This window comes from Nicotiana tabacum, chromosome 1, assembly GCF_000715075.1.
Source record: "Nicotiana tabacum cultivar K326 chromosome 1, ASM71507v2, whole genome shotgun sequence".
Classification (NCBI taxonomy): Eukaryota; Viridiplantae; Streptophyta; class Magnoliopsida; order Solanales; family Solanaceae; genus Nicotiana; species Nicotiana tabacum.
Genome location: NC_134080.1, coordinates 10,353,739 through 10,374,765, shown reverse-complemented (window position 1 = coordinate 10,374,765; position 21,027 = coordinate 10,353,739). Strand labels below are relative to the sequence as shown.

The window sequence follows — 21,027 nt, the reverse complement described above, 5'->3', positions numbered from 1 at the left end:
GTCATGGCTCACACCACCATATCATCACCACAACAAGGTCATTGTTAAAAAAAATGCAACAATGGCAAAGGTAGATCGAAAATTACAACTGCTTGGGTACCATATCTATTGAAGCTTATCTACATCAACAAAGACATAAACGGACTATTTTCATTTATAGCTCTCTTCCAAAATTTTGTTTGTCATTTCCATGGCTGTCATCGCTACCACCAACTTTCAGAATAAAAAATTCAGCCTCCTCTTCAAAATAGATTGGAAGCTTGAGATTAATGCAAAATATGTATATTTAAGAGAAAATCAGAAAGAAAAAGAAAAAGAAGGGATTTGGTGGGGGGAGGTGTTGGCTGGCGGAAGAGAGAGATAGAGGAAGGGTGGGGAAGATGAGGAGATTGCAGACACATGACATAAAATAAATAATTAGACAGTATTTTTATTAGTAGACACGCTTCTATCGTGGTGTTTTACACATGCTGAGTCCTGGTCAAAAGCGGTGTGTATTAGACACACTTTTAAAAGGTTGAGTGTGTAATATTATTTATGTTCACAGAAAGTGTATAACAAGGATTTGGTGTATTGTTCCGGTGACAACTTATGTATTTTGCGTACGGGATACGAATGAGGAAGGGGAAATCTTTTTTCTTTCTCCCAAACTTTTAAAAAAAGAATGTATTTGTCCCGGAAAAATAAATTTTTGGAAATTCTTTTTCCAACTCACAAAACTGTGATTTTTTTTAAAAATAAAATATATGTTCAAATATAATTTCAAATTTCATACAATTTTTTCAAACTTAACTCAAAAACTATTTTTTTTTAAATAAAATAAAAATCATCCAAACGCCTGCTACTTTGGGAGTTTTTTCTTTCGCTGCTGCTTTCAAAGGGGTTTTCAGATCTTCTTTCTTTTTCAACGCTAAGTTCCAGGTATGATCTTCTTCTTCTTCTTCCCTTTCTTCTCTGCTCTTCTGCTCTGAATCGCTGCCTTAACAGTCGAAGGACCCGTGCCTTAACAGTTTTCCCCTGAGTAAACGTCAAACGTCGATTTGCCGTAAGAATTTTAATACTAGTATAATTCATCGTTGCATGTCCTTTTGGTGTTAATGTTGTGTTTATTGTTGTTTTTTTGACATATTAATCAGTCCATCCCTGCCATTGGTGTTAGTATTGTGTTTGTAGCTATTTGCTCTGTTTTAGGTATTTTCCGGTACTACTGTTAACTCTTGCTTCTATCTTTCAATTTTAGGGTTACATTGATTCAATTCCCTTCCCGTAATACTACCTATTTTCCTTCTTGCAGTTTTCAATTTTTAAAGGATTTTTACTAAGATGCCTATGGTAACACGTGGTGCTGCGAAGCGTCTTCGGAAACTGCCTAAGGATCCCGAGGTGAATTACGATGAGGTGGTTTTTTTTTAAAAATATTGTGATTTTTCTTCTTATTATATCAGTACATTGTGCATGCCCATTTATCTTGTTGATTGGTAAACCTTGAATAGTGGAGCACCCAAGGTTGTGGCGTAGTGGTCAATAAAGTGGGTGAGAACCATGAGGTCTCAGGTTCAAATCCTAGAGAAGGCGAATAACACTAGGTAATTTCTTCCCGTCTATCCAAGCCTAAGCCTTGGTGGATAGAGTTACCTTGAATACTGGAGCTACTTGTTAGTCTTTTGTGTTCTTAGAAACTAGGTAGATTGACCCTAAGAGGTCGGATACGGTGTGTTTTAGACCCCTTATGTTGTATAGACTGAAGGTCTGTTGATTAGCAAGCTGATTGTATTTTGTTTCCAACGATAGTCTGAATGTGATTTTGTTTGAATGGTAATTGATTTGTTGGTTTTACAGTTGGATGTTCCATCAATAGTTGATGTTCTTAAGTGGTGATTGTGATTTGATGAAGTTGTTGGTGATCAAACAACTCCAAAAATTGTTCCATTACGGTATGACTATGACTGCTCCAGCTTCGTTTCTACTGATTTTCTTGAACTGCTCCAGCTTCGTTTCTACTGATTTTCTTGAACTGCTCCAGCTTCGCAAATTTTAATTCACAGGTATGATCGCTGCACTAGAAGATGCTCGAGACTCTGGTGAACTTGTTCCTCTACTTAATGAAATTCTAGGGAGAGAGGATTCATCAGCGCTCAAGGTAGATAGTGATGTGTTGATCACCTTTTTGTGCCTCTTCTTTAGTGTCTTGTGGTTGTAGCTTCACACTTGCTTTATTCTTATGGTTTTGTGGTCACAGTCTGAAGCTGCTAAGGCTGTCATAGACAGTATTCCTGAATTGTTGGAGCTAACTGATTTGGTGATTAAGAATAAGCTGGTGGAAACTCTTCTAAAGCTTTTGCATTTTCCAGATGGTAATGTTTATCAGCAGGTATGTTTTAAAATTGCAGACCCCTATGCTGTATAGACTGAAGCTATGTTTATTAGCAGACTGATTGTTTTTTCCTTCCAAATATAGGCGGTGGAGAAACTGGGAAAGGTTGCTCAATCCGTTGTAGGTCGTGATTATGCTCTAATTGAGTGTGGGGCTATAGATGATTTGCTGGAAATTTTGAACAGCACTAACGAGGTCGGTTAATTACTGTTGATTTTTTTTTTTTTGCATCTGCAACTATTTGATGCTAAACATTACTGATTACAATTCAATTGTCAGGTGAAACCAGCATTCCCAACTCTTCGTAACCTTCTTACTTCAAATGTTGATGAAGAGGTGCTGAAAAATGCATGCTGGGCACTTTATTACCTTTCTGCTGGTGTAGATCTGACCTCCAATGGATATTGTACTAGATTAACATTCATTCCTCATCCTGTTGTGAGCGATAGTGATATGATTAAGGCCTTCTTTCAAGCTGATGTTCTTCCGGTTCTACTTAATCTCTTCAAGTGAGTGAATTGTTTTTATTTTTCTCATTTAACCTACTTTTTCCTATCTAACGTACGATTGTATCTGATATATACGTCAATTGATGTTTCAGAGATGACGTACGTTCCGTAATCCGCCCTGCCATCAATACAGTTGTATGTATTAGTGTGCTGGGAGACCAGCACCAGAAAGAGGTACGCGGGTATAAGGAGCTTTAGTGGTTGAACCAAAACACTTTGATGAACTAACCAATGAAAAAAGGAACAAACTAAAATAAATTAAGTGATTGAAAGGTAGAAACATCTTAAACAGCATGTATTGAGATTATAATTTAGCATGTTCCTGATTCAACGTCAAATTTGATGTGTTTACAGCCTAATTTCTAATAGCCTCCGAAGAACCCACCCATTTGGTAAAGCTGTCCAGCACAATATTTTAAAAAAGTCTTCTTACAGTAATATCGTTCGGCTGAAGGTGTAAAAATAGGTTCTTTGTCATCTTCAAGTCATGGGCAAGTCCACCTCCCAGCTCCAGCGCTGGCCATCTAGGCTGCATTCTTTTTTTGCCTACATTATTTTTTAGTTTTTTATAACTGGTATTCACTAACTTGGCCTTTTTAGATCTTGGGACAAAATTTCTATGTATGTAAGCTGGTAATAAGAAACTTGTCCTTGATTAAAAGAAGAAAAACTTGGAATTGTCTAGATTAAGGTTGAAAAGCATCTTCAACGCTAAAAAATTGTGCTTGTAAACTTCAAAATGGGCCCTTACTTTCCTAGATATCTTTTGGCATTGTTCATTTTGAGCCCAAAATGATGAAAAACATATCCCACAATTGAGCAGTAATTTTTCAATGTAGAAATAAGCGGTTTGTGTCCTCGGGTTGCTCTTCACATAGTGAGCATTTGCTCTCAATAGGCATTCCTCTTATTTGCAAATTAGACTATGTGGGACATGTATTTTTTCCTACTAACCAAGTGAAGATCTGAATTTTGTAAGATGCTGATCGATAGCTGGAGCATTGCTAAACGTAACGTCCTTGATTGCCTGTTGGGCTTGCTAAAGAGTGGAATAGAGGAGGAGATGGTCTGCATGTTTATAGCATACATTACTATTGGGAGCATGCATCGGGCAAAGGTATGTCGTCTGGATTTAAAAGGACAGCTAAATATATTCAGCTCTTGCATACTTTTTCTACATGTCTTCTAAGGTGCAAATTTTACAAATGTTAGGTGGTCAAATGGGGAGTTCTTTGCTTTTTATACCCTTAACCTATCCGTTACTTTTTGTTTCACACCTAATCTTTTTTTATTTTACGATTTACCCCTTAATGCATTCATATATTTGCAAAGTTGTGAAAGAGTTCAGTTTTCAAGGTGCAAAATAGGAACTATTTTTTGTTAATTATAAAATAAAGGAAGAGAAAGAAAGAAGTTGCCAGAGGAATGAAAGAGAAATTTTAACCTTAAATTGGAACTGTGGATGAATGTGTTAAAACTGAAATCACGAATCCTTGTGGTTGGTGTTGGAATTTCTGAACTTTGCGATACCAGTGACAAAGTAATGGATCACTTATTCAATCAAATTTTATTTATCCTTAAGCTTTATAATACCAACTGCTGTTGAGATGTTCCAAGGGATAATCGCAATAACATTTGAGATGTTTTCCTACCTTCTTCAAGCTTCACTCTACAGGGTCGTTTGGTACAATGGTGGGATATCCGATGGGATTGGCTAATCCCACCTTTTTAGTGTAAAATTTATCCCCTTATTAGATAATCCCTACAATCAAACGTGGGTCAAATTTAGTCCCAATTTATATCCCACCTTATCATATGAACCAAACTACCTCTAAAATCTATTCTATCTTCATTAAAAAACTGCTTTTTAAAATAAAAATTATTTAATTTCTATTTTGCCCTTGCAAAATATGATCTTTCATGATTTTAAAAAGAAGGGGAAATAGCAGTTTTTGTCAGTGTTGTTGCCTAATTTCAGATTGGTTGTACATAGCAAATTATTTTGTTATAAAAGTGTACAGATTCACGTGGCAAGCAAGATGATCAAGTTAATTTCACAATAAAACACCACTTTCCTTTTGCTGATCTTAGAAGAGTGTGCCCTCTCTCGCTCTAGATCTATCTTTCTCGCTCTTCGAATCTGTTAGTTTGTATGAGTCCACCAAACTGTAGAGTACCTGGTCCTCTATGAGATAATGCTGAGAATGCTAATAAAACTAAAAGTAAAGAAGACAAGGGATTTTTACGTGGAAAAATCTCACATAAGGGGATCAAAAAACCACGACCTACACTTGTAGGCTTTTAACTTCACTAACTTGCAATTTCACTATTACAAGTCACTTTGCAATAACCCTATTACAAAGACTTCAGCTAACTTGTGATGCTCTCACCACAAGCCACTTTATAACTCTCCTAGTTACAAAGGCTTTAAACTTATGACTAATCCTAGTCACAACATAAACTCGGAAGTTTACGGATTTTTGGTTTCTCCTGAGACAAAGCTTCTAAGAAAGCAAAATAGGAAATACAATGAAGAACAAATAACAAGATTACAACTCAACTACGGATATACATAAGCTCGTTGTGAAACTGATCCTTAGTGGAGTTGTCTTCTTATTCTTGACACACCAGTGACTTCAATGCCGGATGAACACTGTTATGCTTGAGAGAATATCATTGAATGCACAAAAGATGTTGTGCCTTGCACTAGGTTGTTATATCACAAAAGACATCACAATAGATAGTGATGTCAATTCTTGGTACACGCTTCTTCCCAATGAGAAGTGACTGCTGCACTGTCTGCATAGTCACTTCTGTGCAGTTGACTTGTACTTCTATCAGAGAACCCTAAGGGATCAGGTCCCTGTTGTGTTCCTCTTTATAATGATTGCGGACAGTCACTGACTTGTACTTCTGTCGGAGAACCCTAAGGGACCAGATCACCAGGTCCCTATTGTGTTCCTCCTTGTGGTTCATTCATTTGCTGGAGACCAGACTGGACGTTATTCATTTGAAATGTATACCGCGTGGTCAGGTTCTCTATCTGGTTCTTCAATAAGTTTGTTAGATCATCAAAAACATAAGAAGCATAAGGCAAAGATATTGAAAACCCATCAATTTCCCCCTTTTTGATGATGACAAACTTAGGCATTGATAGTATTTGTTTAGAACGGAAATAGCCAGATAGGGTTTCAGAAATTCCAGAAACCTTTTGCTTTTGATTCCCCCTTAATCAGATCCCTCATATTGGCAATAAGCAACAAGTTTCTACACAAGTTCCCTGACCCTTTCTACACAATTCCCCCAGTCTCCCTGACCTTTTGCTTTTAATTCCCCCTTAATCAGATCCCTCATATTGGCAATAAGCAACAAGTTTCTACACAAGTTCCTTGACCCTTTCTACACAATTCCCCCTGTCTCCCTGACCTTTTCCCCTTTTGGCATCATTAAAAAGAAACACAAGCAGGCAATCAGCATAAAGAAGTCTAACACAACCAACTCATGTCACATATGTGCACACAACATGATAGAAAAAAGAAACCAGAGGGAAACAACATGTACATGCAAAAAGAGAAGTTGTGTCATTAATATTAACACTAGACTGAGCAAAACAAGAGCAATAGTGGTGAAATCCAGCATGCCTATCACAAAAACGAGGCAAACAAAAGAGAAACAACAGCCACAAAACATTAGAGCCAGAAATTAGTTGGTCACTAAGAGAATCCTAGGGGGCACTAAGAGAGGGAGACTTGGAAGAGGAGGCAATAATGTTTTTGAGAACCAGGTCTAGTCGAGCATTTGCAGACAGTTGTTCTTCAAGTAATTGTGCCCGAAGTTTATCATTTTCCTTTGTTAGTCGGGTAACTTCTTCATTAACAGAATCAGGTCCTTTAACTGCTTGACTGAGCTGAGTTTCCAGTATGGCATTTTGAGCCTTCAACCTTCTGATCTCTTTAGAAGCTACATTTTGAGCGTTGATCAGCTGAGAAATGGTCGAGATGCTTCCACCAACTCTTTCTACACATTCACATTCTTCTAAAGTGGTTTTAGAGAAGGTTTGCTTGCGTGTGCCCACTCTGGGATTCCCCAAGGGGACCTTGTAGAATCTGAACACCTGAGTGAGGAGAAAGCCATATGGTAGCCCATGATTCCCACCTTTAAAGTTTGTCACCTTTTGCATATGATCTATCATGATTGCTGGCAGATTGATTGGGACAAACTCATCAAACGCTTCCATTAAGACCATATCGGATTTTGTAGCAATAGACCGCCTCTCAAAACGAGGTAAGAGCACCTTATTCACCAGTTCAAAGAGAAGTTAATACTTAGGAAGCAATACCTTCTTATGCACCTGTTTCCCCCTGCTGAATAGCTTGCTCTTTCATGATGGCTCTCCTGAAGCTTACACCACAGACACCCTTGACTGAGGACATCCCTTCACATGGAATTTTGAGAACCTTTCCCAATGTTGAAGCGTCGAGTACAATGTCTACTCCATTTACTAGTGCACAAATGTGATCCCCCTCAACAGTGAAGAGAGATGCGTAAAAAGTTTGTACCGCATATTCGTACACCAGAGGCATGCTCCCTTCAAACAAGTGTTCCCATTGTTGAAATTCCACAATCTCCAGAATTTGTCTCATACCGGCCATCTCCGAAATTGATGGGTCAAATGTACGACCCCACAAGACTTTCTGAGTTCTTAATCTCTGCTGCCAAAGACCACTATCACTGGGCATGGTCCTCAGAGCACCAGGTTCTTTAACAGTTTCCCGTTTTCGTTTGCTAGACCCTTCAACAGACTTTCCTTTCCAGCTTACTAACCCCACAGTATCATCTTTAGACATGGCTTGCTCAACTTGACTCTTTTTAGACTTGCCGCTGCCCTTCACGGATACACTATTTTGTTTCTCAATGGTTTCATCGGAAGCTCTATCCACAGACTTTTGAGCTTTCATAGATTGTTGCACTAAGGAACCAGGTTCTTTTGGAGCATTTTTGTCAATCCCACTTTCTGGAACACTTTTGTCAGTAACAAATTCCCTCACATTCATCAACCTCCTTTTCCTTGTCTTGACACTCCTGCTTTTCTGCAATGTAAACTTAAAACTCTCTTGCTGATGTGACCTGATAATGGGTGACTTGGAGGAGGACTCTAAGAGCTTAGAATAATCAACAAGTGCAGGAGTGGGCTTGCAGGGAAAAGAATCAGGTTCTTCAGAAGGTTTTTCTGAGAACGTCTCATGAGCCAAAGACTCGAGGAGTACTGTGGTTCTTACATCTCCTAGGAATGGAGTTTCTTCCCCTTGATACTCAGATCTCCTTCATTCATCAGGCTCTCAGCAGCGATAACCATGATGTTCTACGCTGCTTCCTTTTCTGGTGACTCTGAGAGAGTCACTAAGTCCAGAATGGAGGAGTTCAGATATTGGTCAGGATCATCTTCAGAGACTTCTGACACTTGAGAAGTAAAACCTCCTGAGTGTTCTTTGATGAGATCAGAGGAATAACGAGACATAGGGTTTTCAAAATATGGAGGGAAAACAGGGTTTGTCGGAAAAGGGAAAACTGTAGGAAAGGAGGAGGAACTAGGTTGGGATACAGTAGTATTGGAGGGAGTGGAATAGTGAATCTCTGGAAATGATTTGAAGGATGATATGGAAGTGGGAGTGGTGTAAATGGTGGGAGAAGAAGGCGTTCGATTTCCATTATAGGAGCATTTGGTAGGCAAGTAGAGTGAGAGAGAGATGAAGAGAGAATCACAGATATACAGAAGAGATGAAGGTTCATGACTTGCTGTGAGGGAGAAAGAAAGTTTTATTGGAAAAAGGACTAATGATGAGAAGAGAGAGAAACAGGGTATGAATAGTTCTGAAAATGGCGGTAGGTTTGTGAGAAAACGTTACCGTGCAGAGGGGATGAAGGAATTTGAAAGACAAGACATGACATGCAGACTTTGAAAAGTCGGATGATGTGGCAGTTGAGTTAATTTTGTTAACATTTTTTGAGAAGGCATGCGGAAGCACATTACTATTAACCTGGGGTACAAGGACCTGATGCCAGAACAATTTTTTGAAAAAGGTTTTAGCAGTTCCTCTTTCGTAGTTCATAAACTGTACCTTTAGCTTCTATAATCGTCATGCGTGTTTACCTGTAACGGTATCGATGTGAGTTAGGCTTGGCCAGAAAACACTTTAGCTAATTTTACCTGAAGGTGTTTTTCATAGCCATCTAATGGAGAATCAGGTTCTTCATTAGATTTCAATAACTCCAGCTTCACCTTGTTTCTTCCAAAATGTTCCCTCGTCAAGGCTTTGTTGAGGATATCTGGAATTTGGTCTACTTATGCCGCATGACTTTCAGCAGATCAACCCTTTCTCCACATTAATCCTCAGAAGACAATGCTTCACCCCGATGTGATTGGTCCTCTTGTCTTGAACTGGATAGAGAAGGTATATCATTAGAAGACACCCCAAAATCTTCCAGTTACTGCTTAACTCATAGGGTTTTAGCATATCAGGATGCTGCCGCTATACATTCTGCTTCAGTTGTTGACGAAACTATTGAATTTTGCTTCCTTGTGCCCTAGGAGATGAATTATGATCATGGCAAGTGAGCCATTCCAGAAGTGTTTTTCCTGTCCACAAGACAACTTGCATCGTTAACATCAGCATACCTAACAAGATAAGAACTGTCACTTGAGGGGTAATGCAGGACCAGGTCCTGAGTTCTTTTAAGGTATCTCAAACTTCTTTTGGAGGCCCTCAAGTAGGATTCCTGAGGACTTGACTTTGGATTCTATTCTGGAGTGGAGATACAAAAGGGACCAAAAATTTTTGTTTTTTTTTTAAATTTTCAATACTTGTCTAACTCTAAAAAAAGGAGTAATTAGGTTATCAAATAGATGGGAGCTTTTGTGTTTCCAGTTTGGGACTGAGGCTTGATTGGTAGGGAACTTGAGAGGTTAATTTGATTTCCCTACACTCTTTGTTCTGTTAATTTTGGAGCACCATGAACTGCATCTCCACTCTTTCTTCAGTTTCAGTGGTAGTAAGTGAGGTACCAGGTTCCTTGTGATAAGTGGAAGATGATGTTGCATTGTCTTTCACCTGTCTCCTTCATCTTACTCATCATATCTGCCTCCCTATTTGAAACCTCAGATATTTCCCGGGGCACAAAGATGGTTCATTATATTGATCATCACTGTTTCTTCCTTGGTTAGAGGAAGGTGTCTTGTTGAATACCCTATGAGCACTTCCTTCCACTTAATGTGCCCTTTGCTGTAGACTTTGTGACCTTTGCTTTGTGGAGAGTATCCTAGAAGGATTCCTTCATTGCCTTTGAATTAAACTTCCCAAGCTGGTCCTTCCTTTTGTCGAGAACATGGCATTTTCAGTCAAGAAGGTTCTCAGATGAGTTGTCTTTGGCTTTCTTCCATTTGGCAGCTCATAGTGGGTTTTGATTCAGAAGGGACCTAATCATACACCTGTTCACCAAGTAGAAAGTAGTATTTACTGCTTTTGCCCAGACACTCTTGGCGATTCCATTGTCGATGAGCATTGTCCATGCCATATCTTCCACTTCTGTTCTTTCTTTCAGCAATACCATATTGCTATGGAGTCCTTGGTGCTGAGAAGTTGTGTGTGATTCCAATTTTTTGTTACAAGCTCTTCCAATTTGGCGTTGTCGCATTCTGTCCTGTGGTCAGATCTGCTGCATACTACCTTCAATTTTATCTTCACTTGAATCTTCTTGACAAAGGCCTTAAACACTTCGACAGTCTCATCCTTTGTTCTAGGAACCAATGTCCAGGTGAATTTTGACAGACCACGAATCAGGTCCTTCTCTAGCATCTCATATCACCAGCTTGTTAAAGATTCAAAGTTAACAGCGTAGATGTTCTTGTTTCTTTTGGCCGCTGAGACCACTTTCCCAGTCACCAGATTGGTAACTGTGCACTCTTTTGACAAGAACTCTACTTTGTTCCCTTTAACGCAGTTTTTGAGAGACACTCAAGACACTGTACTTCAGGCCATCCGCATAGTACATGTTCTCAATTTAGTGACAGAGAGATTTTCAACTTTTCCGGCACTGAGAATGTACCCTTTCCCTTTTTCAATGGATGCATTCCTTTCCTGCAGGGCTTTCAGTGAGAAGAAATCTATGGTGCTTCCAGTCACGTGCTTTGAGCATTCACTGTCCTTGGTTCATTGCAGTCCGCTTCCTCTCACTGTTCCCTGCACATGCAAATCAGGATTAGATTTAGGAACCCAAACCAGTTTGGGTCCCTTGTTATGATAAAAGGGATGGATAATGGCTTTTCTAGTCCATGCAGGCAATATTCGTTTCTTGCGACCGGTACTTGGTCCCTTGTTAGTAGTCACTTTGTCAGTAAGCACTTTGTTTTTCTGAACAGATTGAACCCTGGCCTGACAATTTTCTTTAAAGTGCCCATTGTTCCCACAGTGGGTGCACATCCAGTTATCAGGAACAGTGACGTACTTGCTGTGAGGGTTGTAAGGAGTTTTCTCCCTTTGGAACCCGATTCCCTACTTGTTTCCACTGTTATTCAAGTACATGACAGTCACAGCATCTGAGGACCAGGTCCACTTCAGAGATTTCCCAAGATCACTTTTGACTTTCTCTAATTCAGCTTGAATTTGCCGATTTTTCTCATATTCACCACATAGACTGGTTTTCACATCGTTTAATTCATGTTCAAGCTTGATGTGTGTCTCACTAGCTACTTCTTTCCCTTTCCCAAGGCTCACAGTCCTGTGTTATCTATTGAGCCCTTCAATGGTTTCCTCTAGGACAATGATTATCATTAAAAAATCATTTCTCTCTTGCTTAGTAGCTAATTTGTTTTCTTCTAGAGTGTGTTTCTCATTACTGAGACCTTCTACTGTTTCCTTCAAATCAACCACCACTACCATCAGGTCATCTCTCTCATTTTCTACACTAGTTATCTTTTCATTTAGAGCTTCCTTTTCTTTTTCAAGATTAGCTATGGTCTCATTTAGGTCCACTACACAAACAACCAGATCATCTCTAGATTGTTCAGCTTCTCCTAGTTCTAAGGTCAGGATCTCCTTATCATTATCAAGGCTATAATAAGCATCAATTAAAACATTAGCTAATGACCTTAACTTCTTAGAAGAGTAGGACTTCAGATTTCTCTGAACATCCCTGAAATTTATCTCATCATCTTCATCCTCATCAAACTGAGCCATCAGCGCGAACAATGAGTCATACTTCGTTGCTTCAGTTTCCACTGCCATCATAGAATTGTTTTCTACATCTGGTTCCCTTTCTGATTCACTGGAGGAGTCTCCCCCAGCAGCAAGTGTCTGCTTCACAATATTGTTAGCTGCACTTTTCGATTGAATCGTTTGTTTGGAACCAGGTTCCTTTTTGCTGCTTTGTCAGGATTTTGCTTGTATTGCTCCTGTTTCGCGAGTGGGCAGTCTTTGATGAAATGCCCTGGGCTTTCTGCACCTGTGACAGAGATCATCATAGAATTGCTTTCTGCACTTGAACTGCCCCTCTTTGGTATACCCCCATTTCTTCGAACCATCTTTTGAAATCTTTTAGTAAGATAGGCCATGTCACTATCTTCATTACTGGAGTCACTGCTTTCAGCTTTGAGTACCAGGTTCTTTTCCTTTTTAGGCTCTCTCCTTTCACTGTCTTTCTTTTTTTTCATCTCGTATGTCTTCAGATTACCAATCAACTCATCCATGGTTAGAGTTTGTAGATCTTTAGCTTCAGTGATGGCATTTACCTTACTTTCCCAAGAACCAGGTAGAACACTGAGGATTTTCCTTACAAACTTGTTTATGGGAATGACATCTCCAAGTGAATGAAGAGGTGAATCTGGTGTGCATATCTTGTATAGACCCATCATCATTCATCCTAAAGAGCTCATACTTTGTGGTGAGCATGTCAATCTTGGACTGTTTAACCTGAGTAGTTCCTTCGTGTGCGGTTTGCAACGCTTCCCATATTTATTTGACAGTATCACACGCTGAGACTCTGTTGAACTTATCAGGTCCTATGTCACATACCAAGATTTTCTTGGCACGATAGTTCTTTTCTACGGCTTTTTTGTCAATGTCGCTGTACTCTTTTCTGTCTTTCGGCACCATTGGTCCAGTTTCTTCAAGCTTCTTCATAGGAACACGTGGACCATCACAAATGATGTCCCATAGTTCTGAATCTTCGGCCATTATAAAGTCATGCATGCGAGTCTTCCACCAGCCATAGTATTGATCGTTGAATCTAGGAGGTTTGTAGGTTGATTGTCCTTCCTCAAAGTTGGGTGGAGCAACCATTGAGATCCTTTCTAGGTGTTAACCTTTTAGAAAGAACCTGCTCTGATACCAATTGTTAGTTTGTATGAGTCCACCAAACTGTAGAGTATCTGGTCCTCTATGAGATAATGCGGAGAATGCTAATAAAACTGAAAGTAAAGAAGACAAGGGATTTTTACGTGGAGAAATCCCACACAAGGGGATCAAAAAAATCACGACCTACACTTGTAGGCTTTTAACTTCACTAACTTGCAATCTCGCTATTACAAGCCACTTTGCAATAACCCTATTACAAAGACTTCAACTAACTTGTGATGCTCTCACCACAAGCCACTTTATAACTCTCCTAGTTACAAAGACTTTAAACTTATGACTAATCCTAGTCACAACATAAACTCGGAAGTTTACGGATTTTTGGTTTTTCCCAAGACAGTTTCTAAGAAAGCAAAATGGGAAATACAATGAAGAACAAATAACAAGATTACAACTCAACTACGGATATACATAAGCTCGTTGTGAAACTGATCCTTAGTGGAGTTATCTTCTTGTTCTTGACACACCAGTGATTTCAATGCCGGATGAACACTGTTATGCTTGAGAGAATATCACTGAATGCACAAAAGATGTGCTTTGCACCAGGTTGGTATATCACAAAAGACATCACAATAGATAGTGATGTCAATTCTTGGTACACGCTTCTTCCCAATGAGAAGTGACTGATGCACTGTCTGCACAGTCACTTCTGTGCAGTTGCATTCCAGCTGTACAGTTGACTTGTACTTCTGTCAGAGAACCCTAAGGGACCAGGTCCCTGTTGTGTTCCTTTTTATAATGATTGCGGCCGGTCACTGACTTGTACTTCTGTCGGAGAACCCTAAGGGACAAGATCACCAGGTCCCCGTTGTGTTCCTCCTTGTGGTTCATTCATTTGCTGGAGACCAGACTGGACGTTATTCATTTGAAATGTATACCGCGTGGTCAGGTTCTCTATCTGGTTCTTCAATAAGTTTGTTAGATCATCAAAACATAAGAAGCATAAGGCAAAGATATTGAAAACCCATTAGAATCAAATGCAGCTAATCCAATGAAATCTCAAGAGGAAAGTTAAGCATGTTTTTGAATTGGTTGTCCTTGAATTTGGCTATTCATTGTTTTTAAATTGCTTTAATTTTGGGGTTATACCTATCTGCCCTGTGGGTAATTTGTTTCTTTAGAATCTTCACTAACTGATTGTTTAATTGCTGCTGAAGTTCATTGCCTGTTCGTGTCAGTGTTCTACAAGTTTTCATTTTTTAAGTGTTCTTTTCCAGGCTTTGCTATTTTTTTTGGTTATAAAGATTGATTATTTATATACTGAAAGATTTGTTTTTTTCGTTAGAACTCTTTCTTTTTCTGCTCTAGTTTGGATTAGTCAAGGCATTGTCTAGTGATACTCTTTAGCCATAAAACTTTTCCATTTTAAACTGCTGAGTGGATGTCATTGAGCTGATACAGTGAATGAATACTGCTTAGCTAGAAGAAAGAACTAGTAGAGTTAAGCATGGCGTTAAGAAACAATCATCGACGGATCAGAATTAACTCGCATCGTAATGGAAGAAGAGAGGAGGGCTGGTATATGGTTGTGAGGGAAGATAACCATGGAAAGAGTTCTAATTGTTTATAATTAGGTCTTTTTTAAAGTGTTCTAGCTGTAATATCCAAACTGCCCTTCCTGGTTGGACTGTTGGTCACTGTTAGTAAATATAAGCAGTCATTTTGTTTACTTAAATGTTAAATGTGCTACCCCAAATAACAGGGAGAAAAACTGCTATTCCTCCCAGTGTTGTGAAAAGCACTCGCTTCAGCATTTAAAGCACGAAGCGAGACCTCGGGCGCTTCTGTGATGTGAAGCGTAGCAAGTTGAATAAAGCGAGAGCTTCGGCGTGCTTCTGCAAAAAAATGGGTATTGCTGCTGCTGCTGCAATTTTAATTGCTATTATCGGTACCAGTGACATTGCTTACACCAAGTATGTAACCTCTTTTTCTCGGTAAATCATCTCTCTTATATACTGATTATTTTACTAACTCTGATGTTTTCTTTCCTCGTGATTTTGGCTTTAGAGACTTGGTGGATTGCTGCATAGATCCTCTGTGTGATTATCTTGGCTTCTCTGGGGGTACAGCAGCTTGTATCATCAGTCTAAAAGCAGTAGAAAGTATATTGAAGTTTGGAAAGCGTATTGAAGAGGAAGATGGCGGCGGCACTGGTGGTTATACTAAGCGGATCGAAGAGGCTGGGGGTTTGGAAAAGCTTGAATACCTGTCTACTACTGAAATTGAATATGAGGCTGTTCCAATATTGGGTACATATTGGCCGTCACTAGGATGTTATGCTGAGGTGACTTTGACATACTTTTCATCTTCATATGACTTTACCTTTTCTTGACATACTTTCCATCTTCATATGACAGCTATCGCATATAATGCGTATAACGAAATATTGGAGCTCTAACAACGAAAAACGGAAGGACCCAATGTATTAGTGATGTCTTAAGGGATTAACCTGTTCTTGACATATTTTCCATCTTTATATGACAGAGATGGCGTAAAATGGAAAGGGATAACTTTTTGACAAATTTCTCTATTATTATATTTATACATTTCTACTTCTGCCTTCTTATTAATGAAAACTGGTCACCTCACGATAAACATGCTTACCAGCTTCAAGGGTACCATTGGAATTTAAATTGTTTGTTTTGTGCTCCAAGGATTCGTATTGTTGCAGCATTCATGTGTGTACTTTGGCTTGAATGGACGAAAAAGTCACTTTATTTGCATTTAATGCCTTTCGTCTTCCAGCCTTGGGGTCTGTTTTTGTGCTACTTTATCTTTGTATTGCTGTAGTTTCTCTTAGTTTTCCTTAGAAGAATTATGTCAAATAACCATTCATCCAACCGCTTAAATTAAAAAATAATCGGCGAAGGTATAGTATATGCATACTTTATATATTATATATGTATAATTATATATAATCCATGTATAAATTATATGTATGGTTAGAAAAAGTAAATAATGAATATGAACGACTATTTATGTAAAAATCCCTTTTCCTTAGTCTGTTGAGCCCGTTTTGGTAAATCTCCTTGTGGCACGTACTACAGTGCCACAGACACCAAGGCATGCTTGCCTTGTGCTGTTATGATTAGTTAATCTGCTAACCGCTCTGTTTTAATTTATGTGACAATTTGAATCTGAATGGAGTAAGAAAAACATGAAGACTGGTAAAACTTGTGGCTTTAAACATGTCATTTATGTGGTTATCATAGCTTTTCGTTGTGAGAAAAATGAAAAGTATAAAATTAATTATTTTTAAATTTAGAAGAGTATGGAATGAGCTAAAAAGAAATATCACATAAATCGGGAAGAAGGGATTGCTTTTGGACCATTAAAAGAAAAAAAAAGACTTTTCTATTAATTGCAAGGAAATTTAGCTGTGTTCCAGGGATATTGTAGTTTTACCATAACTTGGCTTTTTCTTTTTTATGTAAGCATATTTTGAACTGGTTATGACACATAGTGTAGTGTAATAGGAAAGTTTGAGTAGGATGCTATTTATCTTTTTTTACTTTTCCCCGTAATTTATTTTCATTTAAAACTTAGTAAATGATTAAAAGTTTAAAAGTCACGTCTAATTAAAACCTAACATTACGGCCGTTCCCCTAATTTGGAAAACCCAAATGGCTCATTGACTTCGCCGTTCTCTAGCCAATGTTGCTATAATGGTTGAAATTATGTGCTCATTTTGCTTAGTTTTATAATTTGTGTCACACCTTCTTTTTTTCGAGTGATAGGGGAGTTTTTTCAATTAAAGTGATATTATCTGAAATGAGATTATTTGTTTAATTAGAGTCGCCACTTGAAATATTTGTTATGGTGTCCCAATTCACCGGTTTATTTTAAAATCCCATATCGAGGAAATTGACTTTATTTATGATCCGCAAACACAGAAGACCGGGTAAGGAATTCTGTTAACTCGGAAGAAGGTGTGAGGCACTCCCGAGTACCGTGATTTTAGCACGGTTGCTTAACAATTAATACATGGCTTAAATATCTGAATTATTATATGTTTTAGAACCTTTTATGCGTTACCGCTTCTATACCGCTTTATTATTTTAAACAATTATGAAATTATTTAAACAAGTCGCGATATCGCGCACTTATTATTTTTGTACACATGCCATGTGAAACGTACCCGTGATTCACAACATGTTTAATTTTTTTAATTATTTGAAGTTGGGGCCAAGTCGCGTGAAGCGCGCACTTGAGTTGGGATTTACGTATCGTGATTATGCAACCCACAATCACGATGATTTATTATTAATCACGCCTGAAGCAAGCTACGATGTTCGTTTATTTAAGATTGTTGTACGGTCATGCTTTATGTAGGGAGTAAATAGGCTAGTTAACACGATCTATTTAATTTGTCTCAAATCAATCGGAGCCTCAAATTAAACTATTTAAGTTTAGTGACCATGCATACGGTCCAAGTACCTTCTTTATTATACTATCTTTGCCTATTCCCAAAACTATACATATCTCAAAGAATTATTGAGGTCAATTGCATATGATACAATAAAAGGTCAAAACCAGCAAATATCTACAAGAAAGCTAAAGAAATAAACTGGCACAACAATTAATTAAAAGAACACATCTAAGACATATGTAATATTAAAATAATTGAAAACTAAATGGACCATTCATAACTTTACTGTAACGACCCGACTGGTCGTTTTGAGCTCTAGAGCGTCGTTCGGCAATTCGAGGCCAGGAACAGCTTCACTTCAGGTATTAAGATTTGTACGCATGATCGAAATTGAATTCCGGGAAGTTCGAAGTTGATTTGGGAAGAGAATTCTCATTTCGGAAGCTTTAAGTTGAAATAATTGACTAAGATTGGATTTATGAGTAAACGACCTCGGAATTGGGATTCAAAGGTTCTTGCAAATTTGTATAATAATTTCGGACTTGGACGTATATCCGATTGGGTTTGGAAAGACCCGAGAACGTTTCGGCACCTATTGTGGAAGTTAGCATTTTTTGAAGAATTTCATAAGTTTGGGTTGAGGTGCATTTCAGTATTATCAATGTCCGTTTGGGATTTCGATTATGGGAATAGCTCCGTATGGTGATTCTGGTGTTACGATCGGAAGTGAATTCAGAGGTCTGTGGGTCATATTGGAGTCATTTGGCTAAAGTTAGAAATTTGAAGGTTTTTGAGAAGTTTGGCCGGAAGTGGACTTTTAGATATCGGGGTCGAAATCCGATTTCAAAAGTTGGAATAGGTCCGTAATGTCGAACATGGCTTGTGTACAAAAATTAAGGTCAATCGAATGTGATTTGCCAGGTTTCAGCATCGAATGAAGAAGTTCGAAGTTCTAAAGTTCATCAAGTTTGAAATGGAGCGCGATTCATAGTTTTAGCGTTGTTTGATGTGATTTGAGGCCTCGAACAGGTTCGTGTGATGTTATGGAACTAGTTTGCACGATTGGACGGGTCCCGGGGGGGGGGGGGGGCTCGGGTGTGTTTTGAGGTGGTTTCGGATCATTTCAGGCTGTGTTGTTGCTGCAGATTTCTGTTTCTGGTTTCCTTCTTCGCGATCGCCAAGGGGGTTCCGCGTTCGCGAAGAAGAAGGTGGGAGGCGGCTGGATTTGGCCTTCGCGAACGCGAAGTGGAGGTCGCGAATGCGAAGGGGTGGGTTGAGTTGGCTACGTGAACGCGTAGAAGGAAAGAGGGGAGCTGGGCCTGAGGTCGTTGGCCTACGCGAACGCGAGGCCTGAACCGCGAACGAGTAGGGTTAGGGTGGCTGGCATTCGCGAACGCGATCACTGGGCCGCGAACGCGATGAGGAGAATTTGGGGCTGAAGCAGGTTGTGCTTCGCGAACGCGAGGGCATTTCCGCGTTCACGAAGAAGGGCAGTGCTGGCCAGTGAGTTGTTTTAAGACGGGATTTGGCCCATTTTCTTTCATTTTCTCTTGGCTTGAGCGATTCTTTGAGGGTTTCAAGAGGGGTTTTTTTTATCATCAATGGCAAGTTAAGTTATTCCCACTTATTATGAGTTAAATACATTGATTATGTATAGATTTTAACATGAAAATTAGTAGAAATTTGGGGTTTTGAGGAAGACCTAGAAATTTGGTATTCTTAGATTTTGACCACGATTTGGGTACGAAATTGGCAGTAAATTATATATTTGAGTTCGTGAGGTTATGGGTAAACTTTATCTTCAAAAATCATGTGGGTCCAAGGGCAATTTTGTCAATTTTTCGATCGGGGATAGGAATTGTTATAAATTTGATTATTAAGAGTAATTGAGCATAAATTAATGGGTTTGCATAATTATTGGCTAGTTTTGAAGCGTTGTGCATCGGTTTGAGTCGTCAGAAGAGCTTGGAAGCCGGTTATGGAACTTCGGAGCGAGGTAAGTCTCTTTTCTAACCTTGTAAGAGGGAATTAACCCCATAGGTGAACTAAATTAATATGTGCCTCTATTTGTGGGTGATACGTACGCACGAGGTGACGAGAGTCCGTACGTAGCTACTAGTTATGCCTATGTCTGAGTAGTTTTAGGTTTATACCATGCCTTGTTAATAATGTTGTTGATTTATGTTTATTGTTTGCCTTGAGAAGAAGCGAGATTGAGCTTGCTAAGTAAATGTCTTGAAAAGAGTTGAAATTGAGGAATTTGAGATCTTAAAAGTTTTTATTTGAATTTCATATTTTTGAAAAGGATTGAAGGAATATTATAATAGCTTAAGAAATCTATGTGCAACTGCATCACATGTATGTTTCGCGAACGGGGTAATTTCCTTAGAAAGCTACAAGTTGAATTTTCCTTATTTTGAAAAGAATCAAGAAAGAGATATGATTTCAATGTTAAATTTATATTTGACCGCGTCGCAAGTATGATTCGTGAGCGGGGTGATTCCTTAAATTTATATTTTACCGCGTCGCATGTATGATTCGCGAGCAGGGTATTCCCTTCTACTACTCTTATGGGATAGGGCCGTTTGCCTCGACAGGATTTATGTACCACACCCCAACGGAATGTCCCTTTAAAGTTGCTGCAAAATTATTCTTCAAAAATGTGGTGAAGCATTTCGGGATGCCAGAGGATGTTGTTAGTGATAGGGATGCACGGTTCACAGGCAAATTATGGACTTACTTGTTCAATTTGCTGGGCACAAACTTGAAGTTTTCAACTGTTGACATGTGATTTTTGTCCCTCCCCAAATTTTTCACATTTTAGCACATAAATATTTATTTTAGCCTTAATGTAGCTATTTCAGCTTATTTTGACTCTTTGACTTTATTTTCGTCACAAAAACGAAAATTGCAAAAAATATACATAAATTTTAGTTTATTTATTTCTCATAAACTTTAAAAAATACAAAAATAATACTTTATATTTTTATCTTTATATATATATATAAAAAAAAACTAAAATTATTTTGTCAGTCTTATTTTTATAAAAAATATAAAAATAGTTTCGTTTTAATTGCCAGTCTTATTTTTATAGTTATTTTGCTTATGTAAGATTAATTAAATAAATTCATGTTTTCATTCTCGGTTCCGGGCAAAGAATAATATTCGGGTTCAAACGACCCATTTTTAGGCCTAATTTTCGAACCTAGCCCGTAACAATCCGAGCCCAACACACGTGGGGGACATAGACAAAACACAAGAACATGAGCACATGGACAAAGTAACATGGGAAGGCTTTTAAAATTGGACCACTTAGATTTAAAAAAGAGAGAAAAAAGCATATAAAAATACCCTACATTTACATATACA

The 21,027-nt window shown here is 38.5% G+C and overlaps 1 protein-coding gene across 22 annotated transcripts; it reads left to right on the top strand.

The window, feature by feature from the left end:
• Positions 1 to 806: 806 nt before the first annotated feature.
• On the top strand, positions 807 to 15,856 carry LOC107791745 (importin subunit alpha-1a-like). 22 transcript variants are annotated; one of them, XM_075236156.1, is made up of 12 exons: positions 807 to 921; positions 1,295 to 1,383; positions 1,494 to 1,586; positions 1,840 to 1,934; positions 2,046 to 2,140; positions 2,240 to 2,371; positions 2,459 to 2,569; positions 2,654 to 2,883; positions 2,976 to 3,057; positions 3,863 to 4,000; positions 15,017 to 15,202; positions 15,297 to 15,856. In XM_075236156.1, exons 4-11 carry the CDS (start codon positions 1,862 to 1,864, stop codon positions 15,077 to 15,079), a joined length of 924 nt encoding a protein of 307 aa, XP_075092257.1. In that variant the 5' UTR covers positions 807 to 921; positions 1,295 to 1,383; positions 1,494 to 1,586; positions 1,840 to 1,861; the 3' UTR covers positions 15,080 to 15,202; positions 15,297 to 15,856. The 22 variants fall into 22 exon arrangements, with proteins under 22 accessions (XP_075092257.1, XP_075092103.1, XP_016469357.1 ...); XM_075236002.1 differs by having other exon boundaries at positions 1,295 to 1,398; XM_075236023.1 differs by lacking the exon at positions 1,494 to 1,586 and adding an exon at positions 1,137 to 1,191 and having other exon boundaries at positions 858 to 1,045; positions 1,295 to 1,398.
• Positions 15,857 to 21,027: the final 5,171 nt, after the last annotated feature.

Coding starts and splice junctions, on each gene's coding strand:
- LOC107791745 (XM_016613871.2), top strand. CDS start 1,862: ATGTTCTTAAGTGGTGATTGTGATTTGATGAAGTTGTTGGTGATCAAA. Junction 1,935..2,045: donor CCAAAAATTGTTCCATTACG/GTATGACTATGA, acceptor TTTAATTCACAG/GTATGATCGCTGCACTAGAA. Junction 4,001..15,016: donor GGAGCATGCATCGGGCAAAG/GTATGTCGTCTG, acceptor TATTCCTCCCAG/TGTTGTGAAAAGCACTCGCT.